The sequence below is a fragment of the Stomoxys calcitrans genome, chromosome 5 (genome assembly GCF_963082655.1).
Source record: "Stomoxys calcitrans chromosome 5, idStoCalc2.1, whole genome shotgun sequence".
Classification (NCBI taxonomy): domain Eukaryota; kingdom Metazoa; phylum Arthropoda; class Insecta; order Diptera; family Muscidae; genus Stomoxys; species Stomoxys calcitrans.
This window is the reverse complement of record NC_081556.1, coordinates 5640773-5654560: the sequence shown is the minus strand read 5'-3', so window position 1 is coordinate 5654560 and position 13788 is coordinate 5640773. Positions and strand designations below refer to the sequence as shown.

The window sequence follows — 13788 nt, the reverse complement described above, 5'->3', positions numbered from 1 at the left end:
TCACTATCCCAAATTTCAGCAAAATCGGATAATAAAAAAGGCTTTTATGGGCCTAAGACCCTAAATCGACGGATCGCTCCATATGGCAGCTATATCCAAATCTGGACCGATCTGGGCCAAATTGAAGAAGGTTATCGAAGGGCCAAACACAACTCACTGTCCCAAATTTCAGCGAAATCAGACAATAAATGTAGCTTTTATGGGCCTAAGGCCCTAATATAGCCCATCTTCGAACTTAACCTGCTTATGGACAAAAAAAACAATCTGTAAAAAATTTCAGCTCAGTATCTCTATTTTTAAAGACTGTAGCGTGATTTCAACAGACAGACGGAGGGACATGGCTAGATCGTCTTAGATTTTTACGCTGATCAAGAATATATACACTTTATAGGATTGGAAATGGATATTTCGATGTGTTGCGAACGGAATGACAAAATGAATATGTCTCCATCCTTCGGTGGTGGGTATAAAAACAATTTTCATAGAAACTATATTTCAACAAAATTTTAGAAATAAAATCTTGATCAAATCTCCTTTAAAAAAGTTTGACAAAGTTTCAGTGGAAATGTGATTTTGACTACAATCCTATAAAATTTTGCAATGCCTTGCAGTCTTGACAAAATCTCCTATGGAAGTGAAATTTTGAGAAAAAATTCCTGTGGAAGTGAAATTTTAAGAGAAAATTCCTATAAAAATAAAATGCTAACCAAAATTTCTATTGAAATTAGATTTTACTGTCTCGTTTCATAAATTTTCAATTCGCTTTCAGATACTTTTCGTTTATATTTAGATGTAATAAAAACTTCCCGTGAATTTCTGTTTGGCATTCATAACGGCAATCATAAATTTTGATCTGTCAAAACAAAGGTCAAGTGAAACACTTAATTTTACTAATCTCTCGCTTTAAGTTGTCATAGAACCCTAAGAAATCGCTGAAAAGTAAACAAATTATTTTTGTTTCTCTTCTTTGGAACAAAGATTGCGAGTAACGAACTCTTGACCGCAAAACATTTGACAACATAATATCAACGGGTCGCTTATTATTGCTTTTGGCTGCCAAGGGCTGTCCTCTTTTATGTTGTGCTCAATTTGGTAACAAAAATGAAAATTTTTGTTAAGAGCTTGGTTAGATGTTTGGAAAAGAAATTAAATGAAATTTGTTCCAATTCCTTTCCTCAAAAAAGGAAGTACTTGCTATAAACGTCAGTTTATTTTTTATTATAGTAAAAGCACAAATTTAAATAAAAATTAAGTTTAAACGCATTTTAAAATATGTTTGAAAATACTTTTCAAATATGAATCGTTTTGTAGTGTATGAGCAAAACCTAAACAACAACAAAGCTCTAGCAAAGTTTCTATCTAAAGGTACATGGGTACGTATGAGCATTACAAACAGCATTAGCATACATCATACAACCCATGGTACTGTTATTGCTTTGGCTTGGGAAGTATTTTCTTTGGCTCCCTCTATAAACAAGAGAATTTCATATTTGTATTGAACTAAAGATTTCAGCTATTATTTTTAAATAAAACATAATTTTTATATTTTAATGCTTCAATATAATAACCCTTTCTTAAGTTCCATACTTATATCATCCTTATGCATACAAATTTAGCTTACAGTCATTTAAACTCGCTGAATTATGTATACAATTTGATTTTTTTTCCCTTGTAAGACTAATACGAAAAAAAGAGAAAAAAATGCTTTAACTTTCGTTCGGCCTATTACTTGCTGCCTGTGATCTTTGTTAAACAACTAACGTAGTAGTGATTTATCCAACAAATTCTCTACTTAAAGCAACAATCTGGCCAACAAAAATATTTTTGTTGCAAAATTCCTAAAAAAATAGATTATGTATTAATTATATTTCATTTAGGGCTGCTATGGTTTGTGGAATAAAAAAAAAATAATTAAAATTATATAAACAGGGGACATTATTAATAGAAAAACATATTTTCCTTCTGGGTCATTGCATGGCCATAATGAGGAGACATGTGAAACTCCAACCCACATAAACATTTTATTAAACGCAATCTGTTAAAACGATGTGACAGGCATTGAAAGATAATAGACTTTGAGGGGGAAAAAATAAAAATATCATAATTTCAGGAAAAAAAAAATGGATGAAAAGAAAGGTTGCCATAAACAAAAAAATACTGACAAAAGGAAAGGGTACTAAAACCATCCTTTCCCCAAAGGAAAGGGTACTAAACTACCCATACAACAAGGAAAGGGTACTAAAACTACCTTTCCCCAAGGAAAGGGTACTAAAACTACCCTTTCCCAAAGAAAAGGGTACTCAAAGTAACCTTCCCCTAGGGTAATAAAACTACCATTTTCCTAAGGAAAGGGTACTTAAAGTATCATATCGCAAAGGGTACTAAAACTATCCTTTCCCCAAGCAAAGGGTAATAAAACTACCCTTTCCTGAGGGAAAGGGTAATAAAACTAAACCTTCAGGCAAAGGGTACTAAAACTACCCTTTCCCCAAGGAAAGGATACTAAAACGACCTTTTCCTCAAGGAAAGGATACTAAAACTACCTTTTCGAAAAGGAAAGGGTACAAAACTGCTCTTTCGCCAAGGAAAGGGTACAAGAAAAGGGTATAAAAATTACCCTTTACACAAGGAAAAGGTACTAAAACTACCCTTTCCCTAGGGAGAGGGTACTAAAATAACCCTTCCCATCATAAAAAACTACCCTTTCCCCAAGAAAAGGGTACTAAAACTACCTTTTCCCAAAGAAAAGGGTACTCAAAGTAACCTTCCCCTAGGGTAATTAAACTACCATTTCCCTAAGAAAAGGGTACTTAAACTATCATATCGCAAATGGTACTAAAACTATCCTTTCCCCAAGGAAAGGGTAATAAAACTACCCTTTCCTGAGGGAAAAGGTAATAAAACTACCTTTTCTTCAAGCAAAGGGTACTAAAACTACCCTTTCCCCAAGGAAATGATACTAAAACGACCCTTTCCTCAAGGAAAGGATACTAAAACTAACTTTTCTAAAAGGAAAGGGTACAATACTGCTCTTTCCCCAAGGAAAGGGTACAAAACTGCTCATTCCCCAAGGAAAGGGTACAAGAAAAGGGTATAAAAATTACCCTTTACACAAGGAAAAGGTACTAAAACTACCCTTTCCCTAGGAAGAGGGTACTAAAACAACCCCTTCCATAAAAAAAACTACCCTTTCCCCAAGAAAATGGTACTAAAACTACCCTTTACCCGAGGATAGAGTACTAAAACTAACCTTTACCTTTCCTAAAGCTAAGAGTACTAAAATTACACTTACCCCAAGGAAAGGCTTTTAAAACTACCCTATCACCAAGGAAAGGGTACTTAAACTTCCCTTTTCCTAAGGAAAGGGTACTAAAACTACTCTTTCCCAAAGGAAAGGGTACAAAACTACCCTTTCCCCAAGAAAAGGGTACTAAACTACCCTTACCTCAAGGAAAGGGGTACTAAAACTGCCCTCTCTCTTAAGCAAAGGGTACTAAAACTACCCTTTCCCCAAGGAAAGGGAACTAATAGTACCCCTTCTCAAAGGAAAGGGTACAAAACTGGATTTTCCCCAAGGAAAGGGTATTAAAACTACCCTTTATCCAAGTAAAAGGTACAAAAATTACCCTTTGGGAACTAAACTCCCCAAGGAAAAGATATTAAATTACCCTTTCCAAAAGGAAAGGTTACTAAAACTGCACTTTTCCCAAGAAAAAGGTACTAAAACTGCTTTTTCGCCAAGGAAAGGGTATTAAAACTACCCATTACCCAAGGAAAGTGTATTAAAACTACCCTTTACCCAAATAAAGTGTATTAAAACTACCCTTTCCCTAAGGAAAGGGTACTAAAACTACCCTCTCCCCAAGGAAAAGGTACTGAAACTACCCTTTCCCGAGGAAAGGGTGCTTAACTACCCTTTCCCCAAGGAAAGGGTACTAAAACTACCCTATTCCCAAGGAAAGGGTACTAAAACTACCATTTCGCCAAGGAAAGGGTACAAAAACTACCTCGTCCACAAGGAAAGGGAACTAAAACTACACTTTTCCTAAGGAAAGGGTACTAAAACTACCCTTTCTCCGAGGAAAGGGTACTGAAACTACCATTTCGCCAAGGAAAGGGTACTAAGACTATCCTTTCTCCAAGGACACAACAACCCTTTCCCCCAGGAAAGGTTTCTAAATCTACCCTTTCCCTAAGGAAAGGGTACTAAAACTACCCTTTCCCTAAGGAAAGGGTACCAAAACTACCCTTTCCCTAAGGAAAGGGTACCAAAACCACCCTTTCCCAAAGGAAAGGCTACTTAAACTACCCTTTCCCCAAAGAAAGGGTACTTAGACTACCCTTTTCCCAATGAACCGGTACATAGACTTTCCTTGGGAAAATGGTACTAAACCTACTCTTTCTCAAAGAAAAGGGTACAAAAATACCCTTTCGTTAAGGAAAAGGTATAAGATCTACTCATCTCTAAGAAAAGCGTACTACAACTAACCTTCCCCCAAGAAAAGGGTTCCCAACTAAAAAAAAACAATTAAAAGCGTGCTAAGTTCGGCCGAGACGAATCCCTCCACCATGAATCGCATTTGCCTAGTTCTTTAAATGAATTTTCAATATATATACAGCGGTCAAGTAATTGACCGATATGAAGAGTACTTGTCATGTCTTTTAGAATCCATAGAAAAAAATAATTCCAAATAGCAGGTAAATCGAGTAAAAATTGCGCCCTCCAGTGGCTCAGAGTGTCAAATTGTCAGGTTATCTACCGATTTGGGTCATACTAAGCACACTTGTTGGAAGTCATACCAAAACGAAGTTTGCAAAATTTCAATCAAATTGGATAAGAATTACGCCCTTTAAAAGTTCAGCAAGTCTAATCGGGAGATCGGTTTAAATGACAGCTATATCAGGTTATGAACCGATTTGAACCATATTTGGCACAATTGGTGGAGGTGATACCAAAACACCACTTGCAAAATTACAGCCAACCCGGACGAGAATTGCGCCCTCTAGAAGCTCACAAAGTCAAGACTCAAGATCGATTTATATGGCAGCTTTATTAGGTTATAAACCGATTTGAACCATATTTCGCACAGTTGGTGGAAGTGATACCAAAACACCACGTGCAAAATTACAGCCGACCCGCATAAGAATTGCGCCCTCTAGAGGCTCAAGAAGTCAAGACCCAAGATCGGTTTATATGGCAGCTATATCAGATTATGAACCAATTAAGACCAGTTTTTGGAAGTCATAACAAAATACCACGTGCAAAATTTTAGTCAAATCGGACGAGAATTGAGCTCTCTAGAGGATCAAGAAGTCAAGACCCAAGATCGGTTTATATGGCAGCTACATCAAAACATGGACCGATTTAGCCCATTTACAATCCCAACCGACCTACACAAAAAAGAAGTATTTATGCAAAATTTCAAACCTCTAGCTTTACACCTTCGAAAGTTAGCATGTTTCCACAGACACATGGACGGACATGGCAAGATCGACTTAAAACGCCATGACGATGAAGAATATATGTAGTTTTTTGGGATCTTAGGCGCATATTTCGAGGTGTTACAAACAGATTGAAGAAATTAGTATACCCCCATCCTATGGTGGAGGGTATGAAAAATCTAAAATAAATCTTTTCGCTGCGAAAATTGTGTTATTTAGTTTTTGTTAAATTTTTTATCTTAATTTTTTACAATTTTCAAATTAATTTTTTGTTTTTAATCTATAAAAACAAAAACCTTATTTTAAAAAAGCTTCAAAATTTTTAATTATTTTTTAATTTCCTAATAGTTTTTTTTTAATTATACAAAAAATTTAGAAAAACATACACCATACGACTTTAGGATCAAAGTAACCATAATTTTCTAGCATTCCACATAACCATTTGGCAATTTTCCATCAAATTGAATAAATTTCTTTAAGTATCTCAAAGACTTTGCTTAACGCTGTAGTCAATATTTTTACAAAAACAAACATGGTCACTTTTAATAAAACATTACCAAAAATTCTCAATTTAGAAATAATCGACAAAGAAAAATCCATATTTACAAATTAAACAAAGCTTTCAAACTCAATATAAAAGAAAAGAAAAATGCCCAATTAGATAAACATCACTTATCCTCCCAAATCTCCCGCCTTTGGCAATTTGTTACGCTTGTCTTCCTTATCTAATAATCGTGATTATTTTCTGGGGAAAACATATATTTCTATAAAATTAATAAAGCATTTAAAAATTTTGACAGCGTATTTTCATTTTCTTTTCAAGCAACAAGTTTTGGCCAACACAAATTCATACCCTCCCAAATGCCAACACAAACACTTGCTTATAAAAGCTGTTAAATAATAGAATTTTAACAACAGCTAAACCTTCTGCTTCTCGCTCACTCCATTTGCCCCTTTCATGGAAGAGCACAACATAAAACAGATTAGCAAATTGTGTGTGCTGTTGGAAGAGCCAAAATCTGCTGCTGCTCACCAAAAGGAGGTGGCCAACCGAAAAACATAAAAATCTCATTTGGGGCAAGTGAAGCAAATAAGTTGTAAACTTTAAACGTCTGCTAGTGCTTCTGGTCTTGGCGCTCTTAGTTTGTTATTATTGTGGTTGAACTTGGCCTTAGGGCACGACATGTTATAGAAGAGAGGAGGGGGTCAACATTTTTGGCTTTGACTTTCGACTCGCAAGACAGACAGCTGACCATAAATCAAGTTAAAGTTTTGAGCAAAACAAAAACATAAGAAAGAGAAAAAAAAACCCCGCCCCCCAAACTAGAAAACCATACAAAACCCAAACCAGAAGCCAGCCAACCAACCAGCCAGCCAGCCAAAGAAACTTCACAAAAGATGACCATTGGCAATTTGTGAAATTACATAACACCAGCAAAGAGATTATAGTCACACACAACACGCCTACTACTACTACTGTATTACAGTTTGCCATACTGCATAGGAAGGTGTTGTGCGGCTCCCAGCTGATGTCATTCACGTTACAGTTCAGTGGGCCATTAAAGTTGTGGCCAATTATGTTTTCAATTTCAATGCAAAAATTGATTACTGCCCTGCTTGTCTAGTATACGGCAAAGTTTTGCTCACGTGCCTAGAACCCATTGCATGGACTGTTGGGTGGGTGTGTATGTGTGTGTGTGTGTGTATGTGCTTCTACTGTTCTAGCTGCACTAGTAATTATCTGTTGCCTTAAGTTGCCCTCACTCACGCTCTTTTCATTCTCTTACATGCTCTCATATGCTCATATTGTTTGTATGGCAATTTAAGCTCATCTCTGTTGCTTTTTCTTTCGGTTGTATGTGAGTGTGGGTGTGGGTTAATGACTGTGTGTATGACTGCTTGTATGGAGGCGTTAGCATGTGGAAGTTTTATAAGCATGTTTATGCTTTTAATCCTTATCTGACAAACACACACCCATATGCTCAAGTTTTCATTGCATCAAAACAAACTTTTTTGCACTCTAACCAATACTCTACTTGTGCACACACACACACACACACGTGCACATGCACATGCACTCTCTTACCCTTTTTCAACTTGAATGCCATCAATTTGTGGCAAAATTGGTGTAATAATTAGGGGTTTGTTTGAGTCAACTTGGTTTTTGAAACTTTTGCCCAATACTAGAAACTGTTATGCCATGTAATTGAATTGAATGCAGTTTAGTAGGTAAATTGTTTGTGGCCAAAAACTTAAATTTCGCATGTACATGGAGACATCGAATATTAAATTGTTATTGCTATTGAAGTGTGGTATATTACTTAAAAATTCAATTCTTAAAAGAAACGTAGAGAGGTTAAAGCTTTAAGATAGACAAAAAAATATATGCGATAATATTAAGATATAGTATTACAAACAAAACTATCTAAATAAAAATAAACTTAAATTGAAATAATAAACATCTAACATTAAAAAAATTAAAAATATATAAAAACCACGGCCATTTAAGTGAAAATGAAATGAAAGTATATATACATATACTAACAAAACAATCCGTGCCAAATTTTGAACACATCGGTTGAAAATTGTAGTTACTACAGCCATTTAAGTGCAAATCAGGCTATACATTTATATGGGAGGTATATCCAAATCTGAACCGATTTTCAGGAAATCTTACAAATATGTTAAGATTAGTAACAAAATAATCCGTGCTAAATTTTGCACAGATCGGTTGAAAACTGTTGTAACTATGCTCATTTAAGTGCAAATTGGACGATACATATATATGGAAGCTATATCTAAATCTGGACCAATATTTATGAAATCTTGCAGATATGGTAAGATCAGTAACAAAACAATCCATGCCAAATTTTGTTCAGATCGGTTGAAAATTGTAGTAACTACGGCCATTTAAATGGAAATCGGGCGATACATATATATGGGAGCTATAGCTAAATCTGGACCAATATTTATGAAATCTTGCAGATTTGGTAAGATCAGTAACAAAACAATCCATGCCAAATTTTTTTTAGATCGGTGGAAAATTGTAGTAACTACGGCCATTTAAGTGGAAATCAGGCGATACATATATATGGGAGCTATATCCAAATCAGCACCGATTTTAATGAAATCTGGCAGATATGTTAAGATGAAAAACAAAACAATGCGTAGCAAATTTTGTGCAGATCGGTTGAAAATTTTAGTTACTACGGCCATTAAAGTGCAATTCGGGCGATACATATATATGAGAGCTATATCTAAATCTGAACCGATTTTTACCGAAACCAATAGCGTTCGTTCTTGAGCCAAAAAAGTGACATGTGCAAAATTTCATGACGATTTGACAACAAATACGACCTGTAATTTGATTATAAGAATACATGGATTCACATAATTGCGCCCTCTTGAGGCTTAAGAAGTCAAGATCCCAAATCGGTTTAGATGGCAGCTATATCAGGTTATGTACCAATGTGAACCATACTTATCACATTTTGTGTGAAGTCATAACAAAACACTTCATGCAAAATTTCAGCCAAATCGGGTAATAAATGCGCCCTCTGGTGGCTCAAGAAGTCAAGATCCAGGATCGGTTTATATGGCAGCTATATCGGGTTATTAGCCAATTTAGACCATACTTGGCATTGAGTTGTTAGAAGTCATAACAAAACACCTTGTGCAACATTTTAGCCAAATCGGGCAATAAATGCGCCCTCTAGAGGCTAAAGATATTAAGATCCAAAATCGGTTTAAATGACAGTTATATCGGGTTATAAACCAATGTAGACCATACTTGGCATGATTGTTAGAAGTCATAACATAACACCTTGTGCAAAATTTCAGCCAAATCGGGTATCATTTGCGCCCTCTAGAGGCTAAAGATATCACGATCCAAGATCGGTTTATATGGCAGCTATATGGGGTTACGAACCGATTTAGACCATACTTAGCACAACTTTCGGAGGTCAAAACAAAACCCCTCTTGCAAAAATTTCAGCCAAATCGGATAATAATTGCACCATCTAGAGGCGAAAGGAGTCAACATTCAAGATCGGTTTATATGGCAGCTATATCAGATTATGAACCGATTTTGGGAGACGGACGGACATGGCTGCCAAAACAAGAATATATAGAAATACTTTGTTGGATTTTAGATCAATATTTCGATGTGTTACAAACGTAATGAATGGAGATGGGCGATGAGTAAATACCCAAAAGGTATTTACCTGGCAAATTGGGTAAATACCCGGGTATTCCCCCATATATCCGAAAGCTGAAATTTTTCCAAAAAATGTTTCGTGATTTCGTATTCTTTTTTTGTGTATAAACCTGATGTTCTCATCTGATAAAATGGGATTTTAGTTATATATAGCCGCTATATAGACCGATCTTCAGACTTAAGGTCTTGTGGAAATAAAATGGTCAACCGATTTCGATGAAATTTGGCACAGTGAGTTCTGGTAGATCCCTACCCATTTCTGTGAAGTGTGGTCCAGATAGGACCATATTTGGATACAGACCTACCCTATAGACCGACCGCCTGATCTCCCGATATAGGGTATAAAGGCCATAAAAAAAACATCATTGGAAATTGGCACAGTGAGTTCTGGTAGACCTCTAGCCATTCCTGTCAAATGTAGTCCAGATTGGACCATATTTGGATATAGCTGTCATATAGACCGATCTCCCGTTGTAGTGTATGGAGCCTATATAAGGAGCATTTTTCATCCGATTTCGATGAAATTTTCAACATTGAGTTCTGATAGACTCTTACACCTATTTGTTAAACGTGGTCCAAAACGGACCATAATGTTATAAATTTTACACATTTTGCTCTTAAACTTATCACGCTACCCTCAACACCCAAAACAATAGGGACAAAGTGTCTTCTCGACAAAACAAATGGGAGCTCATGTGTTGAATGCAAACCCAAAAAAAAAAAAAAAAAAATATCAAGCAAGCAAAATGCTGATAATGACGCACAATGCAACAGCATGTTTTCCATTTTCATTTTGCCATTCAACCTCTCTGGGGCAAACACAAACTTTGTCGACGACGACATTCATATTCCATTTTAAGAAGTTATGCCAGTAGCTGACAATCAATTTAAACTGATGCTCATATTTTTAAACATGTTTATGCTCACAACCATGCAAAAGCCGTTCTTGTGCGAGTTTCCTTTCTCAACTAGGATGTTTTTTTTTCACATGCCTTTGTTACCATGTGTCCCGCCTGCGGTGGCAAATCTTAAGTAATTGTCACATATCACCATCACATGAAGATGACACCCACAGACAGAGGCAATGGAAAAAAACTCGAAGCGCATGGTGCTTCTGCTCGGCAGTTTTCTGCGTTGGTTCTGGAAGAGTGACAATTTAAATATTATTTTGGCTAATCTAATTGTAAGGAAAAAGAAAATTGGAAAATTTTACTTAATTATGCAGTCACACAAATGAGCACGTTTCCCAGAAGACGATTACATGGTGCGGAATAACGTTTAAAAGTGCCAGGAATTATAAATAACAACAAAATTAAAAACATGTTTAGATAAGATGAAGATGTTGACAACATTTCCCAAAAAAAAAAAAGGCGACCATATCTGTCAGCCTGGACTTTGAGAAAGTCTTCGACACAGTGTGGCAGGGGATTATACCCCCAAGATGGAGATGTATGGATTCAATACATATTTGTCCAGGCTGACATGCGAGTACCTGAGGGATAGAAGCTTCTCGGTTGAGGCGGCTGAGTCCACATCCGCTCAGAGGCTAAGTTAAGGAGATATGACCATTTTAAGTTTTGAAAGGGAAATTCATTTTTTGGCCGATTTTCATCAAAACTATCAATTTTTCGAAGAGATCACGAATTAGGCTTAGTTTTGCTCTACGAGGCTTATTTAAAAAGATATGGCCATTTGAAGTTTTGGAAGGAAAAAATAAATTTTAACCGAATTTTATCAAAAATACCAATTTTTCGAATTGATCATGAATTAACCTTAGTTTTGCTCTATGTAACGGCAGCAGTACCACAGGGTAAGGTGCTCTATATGGCCGACATACCAAGGCCTGAAAATGAAGAGGTATTGATAATTTATGCAGATGACGTCATCGTAGCCGCCATGAGTGCCAGGGCCAATACGGCTGAGAGAGTTCCTACGGATTACCTAGAGCAATTGGACATACACTTTCAATAATGAAGGCTGAAGCTGAACATCCAGAAGTGCCGATCTATTATTTTTAGGAGAAAAAAGGCCAACGTATATAGGAATGCTCGATCTTTTATCCCAAACATTAAGATCGGTGGAGAGGTCATACTAGCACAATTAAGTATCTGGGAATCATGTTTCAAAAGGACATGTCCTTCATTAAACATGTGAACCAGGTGCTTAAGAAGGGCTGGGCGGCTTTGATCACCTTCAAGGGTCTTATGATGAAGAGAGGAGGTTTTATTTTCAGAAACACAGGATCTCGGTAAGGAGGCCACCGTGGCGCAGAGGTTAGCATGTCCGCATATGACGCTGAACGCCTGGGTTCGAAACCTGGCGAGACCATCAGAAAAAAAATTTCAGCGGTGGGTTTCCCCTCCTAATGTTGGCAACATTTGTGAGGTACTATGCCATGTAAAATTTCTCTCCAAAGAGGTGTCGCAATGCGGCACGCCGTTCGGACTCGGCTATAAAAAGGAGAACCCTTATCTTTGAGCTTAAACTTGAATCGGACTGCACTCATTGATATGTGAGAAGTTTGCCCCAGTTACTTATGGGTAATGGGTGATGTGATTTAAGCGAAATTTTGTGTGCTCCCTTATAGTAACCTAACCTAACAAAAATTTGGGTACCTAGGGGGGGCACCCCACCCCAAAACCTACCAAATGTGTATTTAGACCAATTACGACAATATGGGACTCAAATAAAAGGTATTTAGCATAAGAAAACGTATCTGATATCCAATTGCCGGACCAAGTGTTAGGGGGACTCCCCCCAAAAAAACCCCTACATCGAACATATTTATCGACCATGGCAATATGGGACTCAAATGAAAGGTATTTGCAAGAAGACTACGAATCTGATATCCAAATGTGGAACCAAGTTTCTGGGTGTCCTCCCCTTCTCCAAAACACCCCCAAACAGGACCTATTTACCGACCGCGGCAATATGGGGCTCAAATAAAAGGTATTTGAGAGTAGAATACGAATGTGATATCCAAATATGGAACTAAGTGTTTGGGTGGGAGCCCCTCTCCCAAAACAACCCACAAATAGGACAAATATACCAATCATAGCAATATGTGGCTCAAATTAAAGGTCTTTAGGAGTAGAGCACGAATCTGATATCAAAAGTCGTTAAAAAGTGGCTATAGGGTCGCCCCCCCACAAAGCACCAAATTTACCGATCATAGCAATATGGGGCTCAAATAAAAGGTATTTTAGAGTAGAATTCGAATCTGATATATATTTCAGGGCCAAGTCACCGGATGGCCTCCCAAACCCCCAAAACACCCCACCAAACGGGACATGTTTGTTTATTACGGAAATATGGCGCTTCAAGGCATTTAAGAAAAGAGTACGACTTTGATATCAGTATTCGGCACTATAACTGTCTGCAGGACGTTCCTCCCCCATAACAAACCCCAAGTTGGACAGATTTGCTCACCATGAAAATATGGGGCTCAGAGAGAGTGGAGCCCGATATTAACAGTTTTAAAGACCCACCTCCACCTTTGGAATAAGGGGCTCAAATGAAAGGTATTTGATATTAAAAAACTAATTTTGGGCCCAAAGGTTTTGGGGGTAGCCTCATCCTATTGGGTTGCCCAAAAAGTAATTGTCGGTAATAGAGTAGAGTAGAGTAGGCGTTGACAAATTTTTTCAACGGCTTGTGACTCTGTAATTGCATTTTTTCTTCTGTCAGTTATCAGCTGTTACTTTTAGCTTGCTTTAGAAAAAAAGTGCGCGAAATTTTGTTTACATTTGTTTGTTTGGCGTCAATTTTAATATGGGTACCACATGTATTGAAAGAAATTCATTTAACAAACCGAATCAACGCTTGTGATATGCACCTTAAACGCAATGAATTCGATCCGTTTTTAAAACGAATCATAACTGGAGATGAAAAATGGATTGTTTACAACAACGTTAGTCGAAAACGATCATGGTCCAAGCATGGTGAACCAGCTCAAACCACACTTCAAAGGCTGATATCCACCAAAAGAAGGTTATGCTGTCTGTTTGGTGGGATTGGAAGGGTGTGGTATATTTTGAGTTGCTTCCAAGGAACCAAACGATTAATTCGGATGTTTACTGTTAACAATTGGACAAATTGAATACAGCCATCAAGGAGAAGCGACCAGAATT

At 37.0% G+C, this 13788-nt stretch overlaps 1 protein-coding gene across 1 annotated transcript in view; it reads left to right on the top strand.

Moving 5' to 3' along the window:
- The window catches only part of LOC131997665 (cylicin-2-like), a 34823-nt gene extending 23194 nt beyond the window's left edge, over nucleotides 1-11629 (top strand). Inside the window, exon 2 of the mRNA XM_059368879.1 lies at nucleotides 11436-11629. Within this exon, the coding sequence (XP_059224862.1) occupies nucleotides 11436-11629 (194 nt within the window). The remainder of the gene's footprint in view (nucleotides 1-11435) is intronic.
- Nucleotides 11630-13788: the final 2159 nt, after the last annotated feature.